This window comes from Formica exsecta, unplaced genomic scaffold (genome assembly GCF_003651465.1).
Source record: "Formica exsecta isolate Colony F162 unplaced genomic scaffold, ASM365146v1 scaffold475, whole genome shotgun sequence".
Taxonomy (NCBI): Eukaryota; Metazoa; Arthropoda; class Insecta; order Hymenoptera; family Formicidae; genus Formica; species Formica exsecta.
In genome coordinates this window covers 478,384-493,698 of record NW_021851988.1, presented here as the reverse complement: position 1 = coordinate 493,698, position 15,315 = coordinate 478,384, and the positions used below count along the sequence as shown (strand labels likewise).

The 15,315-nt window shown below is 33.0% G+C and overlaps 2 protein-coding genes and 2 non-coding genes across 8 annotated transcripts in view; 3 read left to right on the top strand and 1 right to left on the bottom strand.

The window, feature by feature from the left end:
• Positions 1–731: 731 nt before the first annotated feature.
• LOC115241326 (CD63 antigen) lies at positions 732–4,524 on the top strand. Of its 2 annotated transcripts, XM_029817029.1 has the most exons (5): positions 740–1,022; positions 1,478–1,666; positions 2,564–2,728; positions 3,239–3,457; positions 3,759–4,524. In XM_029817029.1, the coding sequence occupies exons 1-5, from the start codon at positions 960–962 to the stop codon at positions 3,822–3,824; spliced, it is 702 nt and encodes a 233-aa protein (XP_029672889.1). In that variant the 5' UTR covers positions 740–959; the 3' UTR covers positions 3,825–4,524. The 2 variants fall into 2 exon arrangements, with proteins under 2 accessions (XP_029672888.1, XP_029672889.1); XM_029817028.1 differs by lacking the exon at positions 3,759–4,524 and having other exon boundaries at positions 732–1,022; positions 3,239–3,550.
• A 779-nt stretch (positions 4,525–5,303) lies between these two features.
• Trnad-guc lies at positions 5,304–5,375 on the bottom strand. The gene has a single exon. It is a non-coding gene; the product is annotated as a tRNA-Asp (tRNA).
• Positions 5,376–6,858: 1,483 nt separating this feature from the next.
• Positions 6,859–6,931, top strand: Trnav-uac. Its single transcript has one exon. It is a non-coding gene; the product is annotated as a tRNA-Val (tRNA).
• A 7,062-nt stretch (positions 6,932–13,993) lies between these two features.
• The window catches only part of LOC115241277, a 264,967-nt gene continuing 263,645 nt past the window's right edge, over positions 13,994–15,315 (top strand). For all 4 annotated transcript variants that reach the window (XM_029816948.1, XM_029816947.1, XM_029816950.1 and 1 more), the window contains exon 1: positions 13,994–14,358. The gene's annotated coding sequence lies outside the window, so the exon portion shown is untranslated. The remainder of the gene's footprint in view (positions 14,359–15,315) is intronic.

Below are 15,315 nucleotides of genomic sequence, written 5' to 3'. Positions count from 1 at the left end.
TCATAAAATTAATTTGTTCATAAATTAATAAATTTTGTGTATAAATTAAGAGAAAAAATAATATTAATTCTATTTTTAAGCGTTATTTTATCTCTGTTTTAATAAATTACTTTCGAGTAATCAACATAGCGAGATATTGATTAAGCTATTTCCTCGCACGCGAATTGATCAATATTTTTATCGTTTCATCTATGAAAATACGTAATTTTTATTAATCTAATATTATAATCTAAATATTTCAAATGGCATATCACGTCAATACCTAAGAAAACTTATTGAAAAAACGTCACATATTTAAACATTTTAAATGTACGAAGAATCAACAGATGGAGGTCAACATTTAACGTCTCACCGACATGCGAAATGTAATCGACGAAAGAATTTTCGTGATTTCGCGCGTCAGTTGACGGCCTCCGGATCGATGGCTCGGGTTAAACACAAGTCAAAGAGGACATCGAACCCGAAGCCGAGGGTGGTTCACTTGGCAAAGTGTGCTTTTATGTACGCTGGCAAATACCGAGTGTCCTCTTTTCTTTTTTTATTCCTTTTCCCTGGAAAGAGCCAGGTTGGCCCGGGTTAGAGGTGAGCAAGGTGACCATGGTTACCATCAGTGACCACATAATATCTTCTGCCCGGGATCGCTGACCAATGATAGGCTGGTAACGCGACAGCCGTGGCAGGACCTCGTGCATCGCCCTGAACGACCAATGAGGCCGTTTGCATGTCTGTCATACTGGCAGCCTCGAGGCCGAGGATTTCGATCGAAGCCCTTCGTCGCCTAGACTAAGGGGCACAACCTAGATCGCTCCCACTAACTGTACGGCCGTCGCACGGAACACAAGTCGGTCGATTATGCGTCTGATCTTTTGAATCCCGCGAAGTGTCGTGAGATCGATTCCAAATTAGAGTAATAAAATCGAGATAATAAGATCAATTCTCTCGCGAAACAAATTGCTACCATGGAGTCCTGCGGGATGAATATCATCAAGTACATCCTTTTCATCTTCAATCTGGTCTTCGCTGTGAGTAGAGCGTGATGGCAAGAGCGATCTTCTTGAGAATAATCTCGATAGCAAATGTCCTTTCAAAATGATTTAAGAAGCATTTTCTTTTATTTTTTCGTGATAATTTTCATGTGAGGTTCTGAGGATTTATCTAATTTTTATTGGTTTTTCTGGGACTGCACAAGATATCTTCAGATGTCTGTCTTGCGTGTAAAAGGATTCGATGATTTGTGATACATGTTTCTTAAAATGCATAGTAGTCTTTGGAGGATTGTACTTCAATTAATATAGAGAATATAATTCCGTTCAGATAACAGATATCATTTTTAGAAAATAATTTTAGTAAAAGATACTTTTATATAAAAATATATATGCATATTTTTCATTTTTAAAGTTTTTGGAAAAAATCAAGATGTGAAATAGAATTTCGGAGACAAAGAAAAATGCGCACAATTAAGTTAAAATTTTTCCAGATATCCGGTATAGGTATCATCGCAGCCGGTGCGTGTGTGTTAGCGGATGTTGGTGAATTCGGTCACTTTGTAGAAGGCAGAATAATGGCACCGCCTATAGTACTTATAGTTGCGGGAGCTATCGTTTTCATTATAGCTTTTCTAGGGTGTTATGGAGCGATCAAGGAGCACTATCACATATTAATCGCCGTAAGTTAAAAAATCAATATACCGCATAAAATATAGCTCAGAGATACAATTTTATCCACATTAAATAATTATTGAAATAATCACAAATAATTTAAAACTAAAATCAACCTATAAATGCCAATTTAGAGCTAGCGCTGGTTTCGAAGCGTACTTTATCTTAAATTATAAATTAGACATTTGTCATATTTTAAATGGACGTTTCGGTCCCTCTTTTGGACCTTTTTCAGCGTAATATAAATACTAAAATAATAACAGTGCAAGTGTGAGTGATATATAAATTATAAAAACCATCATATGAGTCGAATGCGTTGTCGATAATATTGTCGCTCAAAAAATACATTGGAGTCAAATTAAAATAAAAAAACGGATAAAAATAATTAAAAATACACGGTTGCTAACGTGGGCACGCAAGTCTGTCCCTCAACGCCCTGTTTAGAATCGTATAAAAGACACTCCACTTCTAGATCAACGGACTGCGCTCCTCCCTCGGTTGACAAATCAGAAAGTAATAATTTAAGTTATAATTTAAGATAAAATATGACCAGCGCTGGCTCTAAATTGCTATTTATATGTTGATCTTGAGAGCCTATACTTACAGTTTAATTGTTTTAAATAATTAAAAAATGTAAAAATATTGACCATATTCGAGAAACCGTTTGTTTGTAGTGTCCAGAGAACTTTAAAACATTAATTCTAATCATAAATTTTTCAACTATTTTTTATCCGATTTTTAAGATCGAAAAATTTATACATGTATTTGATCTATATTTTATCTGTATCTTGTATATCTTTAAATAGATTTCTTTTTGCGAGAAAGCAAAAAAATATTGTTGGATAATAATTTTAATATGGTAAAAAAATTAAATAAATGAATGTAATGTCAAACATAATTTATAGTTTGCGGCCGCGCTGTTAATAATTTTCGTGATTGAGCTCGCGGTGGGCATAGCAGCGGCGGTGTTTAAAAACGATTTCAGCATGGCAATGAAAGACACTCTGAAAGATTCGATGAAGAATTATTCGGAAACTGACAGGATGGCCTGGGACAACGTGCAGAGAAAGGTCTGTATATTGAATCTGAAACGCAGCGTGCTAATGGGTTTATCAATACAAAAGCGAGATGATAAAATCAAATATACTTTCCGTGTCATGGAGAAAATAATAGTAAACCGGCAACTCCCATAATGATGATAGGTTACATGAAACGATCATCGCGTGCAAATAGTCGGCGAGCAATTAAAGTCATTTCGTTATTGCGAATGTAACTATTAATATATTCACAATGTGCTCTACTTTGTAGCTTTGCTACATTAATAATATTTTATATTTTAAACTTTATATTTTTAAATTACTTTTTTTGGTATTCTTATATTCTTATATTCTTAAATATATTCTTATATTCTTAAATATCTTTTCTTTACTTTGGAACCAAAATAATATATACAGTATATACAGTATATACAGTACACGAAAAAGATAATTAATTTTCAATTAAATTAAATTAAATTTTTTTAAAAATAATTGTTTAATTAAATCCCATTAATACGTCAATCCTGTCTGTTTATACGATAGTTGGAATGTTGCGGCGTGGACGGTCCTAATGATTGGACCCCGTCTAATGGATTTACGTTAACTTTTCCGTCCTCTTGTTGCAAGCACGATCCGCAAGTGATTTGTCAGGTTAATGATGCATCGGTATATCAGGAGGGTTGCTTTAGCAAGTTGGAAATGCGGGTCCACAAGGGCGCTACGGTTTTAATTGGCGTGGGTATCGGGATAGCTTTCGTGGAGGCAAGTAAACTTTTCGTTTTACTTATTGTACAAGATATTTTAATTAAATATGTCAAGCCGATACCGTGTCAGAATTTGTTTCGCTCTTATTAAAATCAAACTAAACAAGTTTTAAGCAAGAGCACAATAAGAAAAGATAAATAAATATCTGGATGTGTTGGCGCAGAAATAATGTATGTTTCTAAAAAACATGATTTAATTGAAGAATTATATACTGATATTTACTATAATTAAAATGAAAAACGTATTCAAAATTAGCAATATTTTAAATCTTGATATAAAAATACATTTTCTTTTTTAGATCGCCGGTATCATCCTAGCTTGGTGTCTCGCTGCAACCATAAAAAGGGAAACCGATCATAAATGAAACGAGGTGTATTAATTTCGTTTTATTTGTCATATATAAAACGAGACGTCAAATTAAAAATTCCGATAATAATACGGTATAAAAAAATTTACATTTGATTTCGTATCAATGATGAATCAAGAGATCAATACATTCTTCGTGAACTAATTATTATGAAGTTCACTTATAATATAATATAATATCGCGCATTGTAACTTTCCGTTCGTTCTTCGCGCTCGTCTCTTACAATTAGCAGCACAATAACGGATCAAAACCTCAGACTTTAACTTTACTCATATTTATCACATTTTGTAACTATGCTTCTGCTTTTATATACGCGATAAATATCCGTTCCTGAGAAAACTAGAGAGATATGTTTCTAGAATAGACCAAAAGAAACATTATATATATTTCCTTTTAATTGAAAGTTATGTCGCTAATTGTTAGTTTATAATTATAATGTACATTTTACAACAAATATCACAATATAGAATAATTATGGATATAATTGATGTGCTGTTGATATTTGTCATATATTAAATATTGTATCATTATATATATATATATATATATATTATATAGACTGATATTTTGCTTATTAAAAAATCATTTTTTTGCGTGTTTCTATAAATGTGTGCCTAATGCAAATGTAGATTGTATAATAGTATGTTTTATGTGCTATTTATATATATCTGTATATTCCTACAATAACTATTTTGTTTTCAGTATATTAAGCAAAATAATTTTTGTATATTGTTTCATTTTCCTATCTACGATAATAATTATAGATATTTTAATTTGGCATATTTAATGCTTAATTTGTCTGTTATATTGTTTTATATTTTCTATAAGTACATAAATAGCAAGGTAGTGATTTTCTGCATAAATAAATTATCTCTTATGTGTATATATTAAAATTATATATAAAGTTTTATATTTACAGAAATTCACACATTTACAGGATATTAACTTACAAAACTTTCTAAATTTTCCAAGTTAATATTCTAGCTAAACTATCAATAAAATAATGACAGAATATTTTTTTTTAATAAACGAGATTGATATGTATCAAAGTATTTTCTACTAAAAAATAGTAAAGATTTAAGTCAATTTTATATGTGTGTGATACAGATAAAATATATTTAAAAAGAGAGATTTAAATCAATTTTATATGTGTGTAATACAGATAAAATATATTTAAAAAGAGAAATTGGGCTTTAAAAAAAAATCGCGCACGTGATACAATATAAAATTTTCATTAAAGAAAAACTAACTATAAATTGGAACAATTTAATAAGATTTTAAGAATATGTATGTTTGTATGTACATATATGTATATGTATATATGTGTGTGTGTGTGCGTGTATGTGTGTAGTGGGAATGCTTCAATTGACAAAATTTTTGTTAAGTTTGAAGAATTTTGTAGGATTATGTATAGATAAAAGCCAAAATAGTTAATACATAATTATGATTTGGAAAAATATATTGACAAAAAAAGACCTCCCCGGCGGGGAATCGAACCCCGGTCTCCCGCGTGACAGGCGGGGATACTAACCACTATACTACCGAGGATCTTGACATAGAACTGGCTTATCAAACATTATAAATGCCAATCAAACTTTAAAGCACTTAATTGTAAAAAATATAATAAATATAGATTTTATATATAATAATTATGCGCTACATTTGTTTAAGTATATCTATAATGTGTCATATGTATAAAATATCTCCGATAAATTTTCGTAATATCGATAAAGTCGGAATTACTAATATCAGTCACCGATTCATTAATTCAATGTTCACAGTTATATTACTATATAATCTAATTTCATTCAAAATCTCGTAATATATTAATATTTATTAATGTAAATAATATGTTTTTTAAATACAAATGGCAATTTAAATAAATTATCATAGATATCTGTCATTTATTTCTTAATAATAAATAATTAGATATAATTATGATCGACATATAATCCGTGATTATGCGCGTTGTAGAGACATAAACCATAGTACAAATCCGGCTAATAACATAACCCATTTCATAAAAACAAATTATAATTTTTGATATTTTATAATATTCCTGTATAAAATATAAAAGAAAGCACTCTACAATATAAACAATACAAATTGAAACATAATTTCCAATAGCAAAATGTTGTAATAAAATGTCAAACGTTAATATTATAAGGTATAAAACTATTATTATTATATGTTGATATCTTGTGATATTTTGTAATATTTTAATAAAAATATGATTTGTATTGTTAATATATTATATTCTAGGAAAATATAGTACTGTTTTTTGATAATTAAAATAAATTTTTGAATATATTCTTCCATGTATGTGAACGTGATTTGTCGAATCGAATAAAATTAAAGCGTCTCGTGAATACGCAAATGTTTCGACGAATTAATTTTGCCAATATGCAATTTTAACGTTGCCAATTTGGGCGGTTGTAAATCGCGCGTGCAGAGAGTGACAGAATGCATTCGTAATTATAATAAATGCAATGCGTTACATATAGTATTGCGTCAGGGGATGATTTAACGAGCCTACAGCGAACATCGATTTATGGCAATTTCTCATGCAATACAGTCAAACAACCCAAGAAAACATTGATATTTATTCTTTGATAATGATCCAATAGATATAAAAAATTTTACAATTTAAATTGTAATATCTGATTTATATTCTTATACTATATCTCAAATAATGTAAAAAGCAATAAATATTAAAAAATTATATTTATATATAAAATTTGAAAAATAAATCTTGTTTGTTTTTTACACATATATACATGTGTGGATCACAGTTGCCATCTGTATAATATTAGACAAAGTCATATAATTTATCGACAGCGAGTACAAATAACATGTAAATAAATGTCTGAAATGATTTTATAACTCATATATAAAGAAATGATTACAAACTCATATATGATAATGTCTTCATAAGTTTTATGATATTAAGTAACGCAATAATTCGAAAATAGAAACTGTATATAAATATGTGCTGGTATTCACAGACACCATGATGAACCTAAGTCATCAAGGTTCCGTGGTGTAGCGGTTATCACGTCTGCTTTACACGCAGAAGGTCGCCAGTTCGATCCCGGCCGGAACCACTTATTTTTTGCAATTAATATTAATGTAAATAATTAAAATATATGGCGTTATATATACAGTCACCGATAACTGTAGACTCCATAAGTGTCGTTGCGCATGTTTTTTGATATGTCAAAATACGTAGCCGTATACAGAATAGCGACTTTAATGGATGCTGATTAACAAATGTAAAAGTTAGGAAACAAACACAGTAGAAAAAGAGACAAAGAATGTATTTATTTCTTCATCTTAAAATATAAAAATATAAGAGACTGAGATACTATAATCTTTGCATATATGCAATTCTTTTTTACGCGCGCGTTTAATTAAAATATAATATCTCTCTAAGAATTAATTTATTAATAAAATATATAGAAATTACAAAGTCTTTATAATAGAGTCTTTATAAGAAAGTCGTTATAAGAGAGAGCTGTAAGCAGAAATCTTCTTAATTTTTTGCCTTATATTCTTTTGTTTTAAAAATCAAAAGAAAGAAAGATCAAAGGAAAGTTTTTTTTAAGCTTGACAAGATAAGAATCGCTGTAATATTGCGGTATTGGACGTCGTCTCCGACAAAGGCTTGGAAGATTATTATGACCCTCATTTAATTCGTATAAGATTATATCAACGTGATACTTATGTACACGCAAAAAAGAGAGCAATACATATATAGCTAATGGTTAATTATTATTTCATCAGCAAGTACAAATTCGTTAAGTGTTATGTAAATTTCAGACTAAATGTTATACAATTTGCGAAAAAAAGAATTCATTACAAAGTTGTAATTCTTATGTTTTACAAGTGAACGAAAAGTTTGCAATTATTATGTCATGATTCTCTGTTTTAAGCGGCACGCACACAAGACTCGACAATTTCGGCTTAAAAAAATTTTTCGCAAAATAATTTCACCATGTGAAACATTTATGCAAATCTGTAACTACTTTGTATATCTGTTTCTCGTGAAAATTTCACTGAGAAAAACAAATTTATTCAACTCACACACTTGGGCCGTCGATTGTTCGAAATGCAAAGTTTTGATCCGTATGGCGGAACGAGAAAGACAATTCGCGGGACTTTAAACACGCATCGATATTATCGCGTTCACTATATCTCGTCGTCGAGAAACAAGATACTGAAAGACGCCCGGAATGAAAAAACCGGACCTGCTCTGGTTGCAATGGCAAAGAAACAGTTGGCTGAGCGCAGGTGGAAGACCAGATGGTACGGGTCCAGGGAGATAGTGAATGAAAGACCAGAATGTTTTTCCTTCTCTCTCTTTCTCCTTCTCTCTCGGAGTTGAATATAAAGAATGTGACAAGATGAATACAAGTGCATGAGCTGAATATCAATTTACGGTTTCCTGTCGCGGTCCGCAATGCCACCGATTGACCCTTTTCCCGCGACATCAAACTATGCTAATATGATTGATCGATCTCGAAACGTATAAGTTGAATTGAGATTCATTCAATGTAATTTGATTCTAAATCGTATTTTAATGTAAAAACATAATACTAAAATAGCGATCTCTTTTTTAATACGCGCGTCAAAATATTTAAATATCATAGATAAAATTTTTAATTTTATGTCAAATAAAATGACATTACTTATTGAGAAGATAGAGAGAAAGAATTTTGTATAAAAGTTTTCAAAAATACCAAATTCTTTCTTGGATTCTTATAGCATTGAAAAAAAAAATTATAATAGAAACGACAATCTTAGGAGATAAAAAATTATTTTAATTTAGGCCGAATCTATTTGCGATCTACATAAGAGATCCCGCGATGTGTTTAACTTAAAAGTTTTATTATCTCAGAGCCACTCTCTCGTAGAAGTCTCTGATGAACACAAATAGGGCATGAAACTTTCAATAGCTGCTCACTTGAAAGTTTTGCTCTCTGAAAGTCCCTTTCGATAATAAAGCTGTCAAGTATGAACATCGTCTTACAGACAAAAGATAAGATCAGTTATTCCTTAATATATAAAATTCTACCAAAGTGACATTATATAACAATTAATAGCAGTTCAGAAAAAATAACAAAAATAACAATTTTATTAAAAAAAAAATAAACTAATAAACGAATAAACTAATATATCACACATATGCATAGGAAATCAAAATCTTCAATTTTAGTTTTATATATAATAGGATATCTTATGTTATTTGTCCAAAAATATATATTAAATTTTTCAAGTTGAAAGAATACACACATTTAAATTAGCTAATTATTTTCTCTTCTAAAGATTATTAGTTTCCCGAAAAATCACCATTGAACCATATTATACATATTGTATATTTAAAAGCTAAGAAATGCGCGCGATGTACCTCGGAAACGATTGATAGTTACGATTTCACGGTATTATTTCGAGGCCACAGGTGGGCTGTTGAGAGATGATAACGCGCGACGTGATCGTTCAGAATAAGTAGATGCTCGCTCATGAATAAGACGCAATTAGTGATATACCACCCGCGTAGAGCTATCAGTTTCAATGACGGGTTCACAAGCGAGCACTCGATCCCTTCGATTTTTTCCACCCTTGCCACTCGCGCATATCCTGCGGGGACTACCTGTTCGAAGAACCGTGAAATCTCGAGAAACCAGTCCTACTACAACGTTAACATTGCCGGCGACGTTCACCTGCAGCTTCTTTCGTTCGGTTCATCATTCATGACGATTAAACTTGACCCCGAATTCTTTGATCCCATCCCCCCGATGAGAAATGATCTTCTCCTTTTTCCCGTAATTTTTCGTAACGCGTGTTCACGGTAAAAAATTTGTTCCAATGTATGTATAATATTGAAAATAATGCAGTAATCAATTACATTTCTTACGGTAAAATTCATGTCTTGCTAAATTTACACGAAAATTTATCTTTTATCTCACGTTATGTATACATATAAAAGTTTCTACAAAATTATTTTAATTATTAAACTCCTTTCTGTAGAAAATTAGATATACCCGTCTCAAGTTTATATTAAATTTTGTACTAAAATCACACAAAAATTTATAAATTCCGGATTATAACTAATATAGTTTTAACGGCTAAATTTTCAATATTTTCAATAAAGATTTACTTTTTCGGGTAACCTTCCAGTTCACAAAACTCATCTAATCGATGAGCAAAAGTAAAATAATAAGTAATAAAAGTTCTTTTCACTTTTAATATTTTTTTCTCCTCAAAATGTCTTATGTCAGAGACGGTAGTCATATAAAGACAGTATTTCTCGTTGCCAACATTTTCGAAAGAGAATTTTAACTCTTCCATTTGACGGAGGATGCGGGACGGAAGGAGCGGAGAAGAAGTGGAAGAGGAGAAGATGTTGGCAAACCACGCAAGGAGATGCATCCGCGGGCGGAGCTGCATCTCACCGGTGGTGCAGCGAACGAGAGAAAAATCGATTGCATCCGCGCCGAGAGCCCGCTCAGCTGTGCGCGGCCACTCGGGAATTCGGCCGTGTCCCGAGAATGCGAATCCGGAACGATATTGAAACAATTGGCAGACACGATTAGCCGTTCCGACGTCGGTTAAGTTTTCCGGTGCAAATTTAGACACATGCGAACTAAATCTCATTTGAATTTAAAAATACGCTCTCGTTCGCGGCGAAATATCTCGGAAAACTTGACGCATACCTTCATGCATACATATTTGCATTAAGGAACGACTGCATTCTCTCACTGTCGTCGAAATTGGACCAGTTACCATATCGAAGCAAAACTTTGAAGTGAAACGTTCACTTTTAATTTAATTAAAATTAATTTAATTTTAAACGTTTTTCATTGCAATTATTCTAAACATGCTCTTAAAAATAAGACTTTTTGTTATATAATATATAAATACTACTCTAATATTGTAATATGTCTTTCACGATAATGATTAATAATCCATTTATAAAAATTTGCATACGAATAGATATTTAAGATTAAATGCGGGACACGCTTCTCTACACATTTCTATCTGGTTATTGCAGTAGGTAAATTGTACTGTATATATTAAATATATATTTACTTTAACCGGCATTTGCACACGGTTTCACTGCTCTGTTTCGTATGAATGCTGTGAAGAGGTAAAACACATGGATTTGCATAGGCACGTATGTAAGCATGTGCATATGCATGGCGTAGACAGATGTTAAATGTCCGGCACGAACGCCGCCAATGCAACGCGGTACGCATCTAAATTAATTTTGCTCTCCATGATAAATGGTTGCTATAAGTATCCGACAAATTGCGCGCACAGAGTTGTACTCAAAGAAGCGGCAACTCGCAATTACGCGCACTCTCATTGAACCACGTCAATCTCGTAGATATTTCAAGGAAATCTTTTTATAGTCGATTCAACATATCGTAATTGCATGTGCATACAAGTTTCCGCTATATAATTTATCCATAATTAATGATAATACGATCGTATTAACTGTGTAAATTACACTTTGTAATACAAAGCGAAATATTTACTACTTGGCATTGTACCCTACTATCTTTTTCAAGATTAATTCAGTGATCAATTCAGTGGCAGATCTTTTATGCCGTTTCGTGAAGATCTTTGACCAGATAATTCTGATTAATACAAACACGACGTACATTAGTTATCTTATCTTATCGCAAGTCGTTTTTCGCGATGTTATTCAATTACATTATAGCATGAGAGAATCGTTGCATATTATCATGAAATTTCCACACACCACCAAATTATATAAATATATCATAGACAAACAAGATTGAATGGCTAAACTGTATGCATTCTATATACATACAGTTATCGCATAATGACGCGCCTAATTCGATTATTGACAAAATTTCATAATAATATAATAGTGTTCAAAATAATGATTGTGTGCTTAAAATAATAATTTCTCAAGGAAATAATTATTTCCATCAAGTTGCCGATTGATTATTCGCGTTAATTTATATTTTATGCTATTTAAATGTATAACTTTTTTAAAGAGATATAATCTTTTCTGTAAATAACACAAAGTCATTATCTCTGCTTTAAAACCGTGACATTTAAATACAATGATAAAAATCTTTTGCAATAAAACAAACTTCTTAAAATTCTTTAAATAATAAAATTTATTATATATGTATATTATAAATATATATTTTTGAATGCATCAATAAAAATCTTTCGCGATAAAATAAATTCCTTAAAATAATATTTCGAGCAAATAATTATTTCCATTTATATTTTATACGAATTTAATGTAGAATTTTTTTAAGAAACATGACCTGTGCAGTCACTATCTTTGCGACACTTTAACATTTTAAGACCGTGATATTTGAATGCATTAGCGAAAATCGTTTGCGATAAGATAACGTTGCTGAAACATCTTACCTTGCGACGTTCGAAAAAAAAATGTGCCTTTGCATCTCCGAAGCGTTCGGTGTCGATGTTTCAACCTGGATCCATGTTCAGGGTCGTGCTTTGCATCGTCATGCATCGGGTAGATTAACACAGAGTTTCCTATAAATGCATAAATGATGTATTCATTAGAATTCTTTACAAAACTTGTATACTAGAGTTTTGTTCATGTCTTAGCAATTAGCGTTTCTACATATATCACTAGGCATTATTGGTCGGACACCTTGTATCTAGATATATTCGTACTTCATGATTATCCGTTAAATAATAATATTTAAAAAAAATTATATTTTTTTATATTGATAATATATTTTAATATCTTGAATGGGTTATCTTATCTTTTTAAATTTTGTGTCTATATATGTGTGTGAGTTTCTTTTGCGTATATCGAGGATCTTATAAATGCTAAATTTTGTCGGAATTCTGAATTACGATGCACGAATCGACATAATTATTGATCCATAAGAATTAACTTGCGCGATGGATTTTCGGTAATATTCAAGAAGAAAAAGATAATAAGTAAAAGACAGACAGGTTTACATTTCTGTTATATCTGTGGCGAAAATATGAAGGCATCGATAAGCTTTCAAAGTGCTTTATAACACGAGCGTTTGTACCCAGCAATTGTATTGTACGAAAAAATCGATCGAGCAAAAATCTAAAAATATTTACTAGTTAATAAGTACGTACTTCTTTCCACTGCTTGCCGTTATCTAATTTCTCGTAAACTTTCATACCGTTGAACTCGAGGCACGCATTTATCAAAACAGATATCGGGCAAATCAATACGGCTTCAAAACATCAACAAAAATGCGTAACCGAGTATCACTCGATTCACTTGCCGAAGTATTTCTCGAAATTCGCTTGCCTCACGAAAGTGTAACTGCCTAGGACGAGCAGTGGGGGCAACTTACAATTAGCCGTTCGGTAGTGTTCAAAAATCAACATAATGCGGTCGATCGAAAATGTCTAGTGATTTTAGATACCACTAGTGTCATTTTAATAATTCATAATATATGTCACGTATTTCGATATTTGTGAAAAAATATGAGTAATAATTCTATTATTACCCGCATTACGATAATACAAAAATAGAAACGCAGAATCTAATGCTCAAATATCGTGTGCAACTCTAAAATTGATTTCAAGCTTGAGTTGTATACGTTTACTAATTTATGAGAAGTAACGTGAGTGACGGATCTTCGGTAATATTCAAGAAGAAAAAGATGAGAAAAGGGAAAGACAGGTTTACGTTTCTGTTATATCTCTGACGAAAATATATAAGAGAGCATCTACAAGGTTTCAATTTGCTTTATAACACAAGTGTTCGTATATATCTAGCAATTATATTCTACGAAAATCGAAAATCGAAAAATTTACTAGTTTATTACCAGTTTATAATTTACGTACTTTTCTCCGCTGCTCAACGTCAATTTAATTGCTCGTTAACTTCCACATCATTGAACTCGAGGCACGCGTTAGCCAAAACAAATATCAGGCAAGACAATACGGATTCAAAACATCAACAAAAACGCGTAACCGAGTATCACTTACCGAAGTATTTCTCGGAATTTGCTCGGTTCACGAAGGCGCAGCTGCCTAGGACGCGTAGTGGGGGCAACTTAGCCGGCCGGTGGCGGGGAAGAGCTCGCGGTGCGCGCGACGAAGAGAGGGGATAGCGGGATACGCATGTCTCTGTCTCTCGCTACGAGCTGCTCAGTCCGAGTTCGGCGCGCAACCGGTACGTACGTCGCGTCATCCTGTGCGTGCGCGCGCGCGAGTTTCAACACATCTCTCCGTCGATGCGTTCTCCGTTCGATATAACAACGTATCGTATTGGCGTCGCATCGCTCCTCCGTTGTCAGCTCGTTCGCACGTCGCGCGGAATCGCGGTCACCGGGTCGAATTTCGAGAACCGGGTCTCGTCGCGCGCGGGAGACGTCCGTCCCGTGCCCGCGCCTAAAGTCGCAAATCGGAGGTGCCGTGATGCGTAGGAAGCCGCCAGCATCAGGATCGTCGATCGCGTCGCGCATCCCGTGAGGCTCGTGTAACCGGAAGCTGTCCTTGGAACCGGAACCGGCGAAATGAGGTGAGTAATCCGATCGATATTCTCTTTGGGTCGTCCGCCATGTCCGTTGCTCGCGCTAATTTTCCGAGCGATTTCGAAAATCACGTGACGTGACGTCATTGACAAGACGGGGGTGAATCGCGTCGGAGTTCAAGCGATTCGGAGCGCGCCAATATCGCGGATATCTTCTCCGAATGTCAGGAAGGTGGACGCCGATGTTCTAGTTTCGAACTTTCCGCACGCGATTATTGATCGTCTCGTGATCCTGGGAGCCGTCGTTCTCCGAGATGCGAGCGCGACTTTTAATTGACAATTCGATTTTTCCAAACGCGAACGACCGGTGAGTTACCATGTTAGAAATTTCATCATTATTTTTCGCACTTATTAACGAGCGACGAGCGCAAAGCGCGAGCGTTATTATCGATTAATATGTGCTGGAATATGAAAGATTACTACGGCGGAATATAATTTCCGCTAATTAACATGCGATATTAATTATTCCCACATAAATCAAGCTTCAAATTGTGCTGTTGCTTCGCGGCATTTCTACGATTATATTTGAGATGAAGCTCGTGCTACTTGAACATCGATGCAATCGCGCGGTTAATACGTGTTAACGAACAACGGAGCTGCCGCTTGATATGCACGCATCGTACGTGTTTCGAAGTATATAACGCGAATATTCCAGCGATACATTGTTCGGATTTTCAAATGATAAAGTGAATAAGAGGACCAAGTGGAACATTTTATAATTATGAAGATATTTCTTTCGATATAAGCAGGTGCGTTGCAATATTCGTGAATATTTGGATAGTTAATTGGTAGCCATTTTGAATATTGATTTATTTGAATACGTTAGCAGTTTAGTATATGATAATGATGGAGTATCTAATTTTTACACACAATATGTAATTGTTTAAAAAATATAATATTTTAATAAATTATTAATTATGTAAAATCACACATATATTTAGTGAT

Excerpts from the sequence above, each read along its gene's own strand:
- LOC115241326 (XM_029817028.1), top strand. The coding sequence starts at position 960 with ATGGAGTCCTGCGGGATGAATATCATCAAGTACATCCTTTTCATCTTC. Across the intron at positions 1,023-1,477 it reads TCTTCAATCTGGTCTTCGCT|ATATCCGGTATAGGTATCAT; the intron begins GTGAGTAGAGCG and ends AAATTTTTCCAG. Across the intron at positions 1,667-2,563 it reads ACTATCACATATTAATCGCC|TTTGCGGCCGCGCTGTTAAT; the intron begins GTAAGTTAAAAA and ends CATAATTTATAG.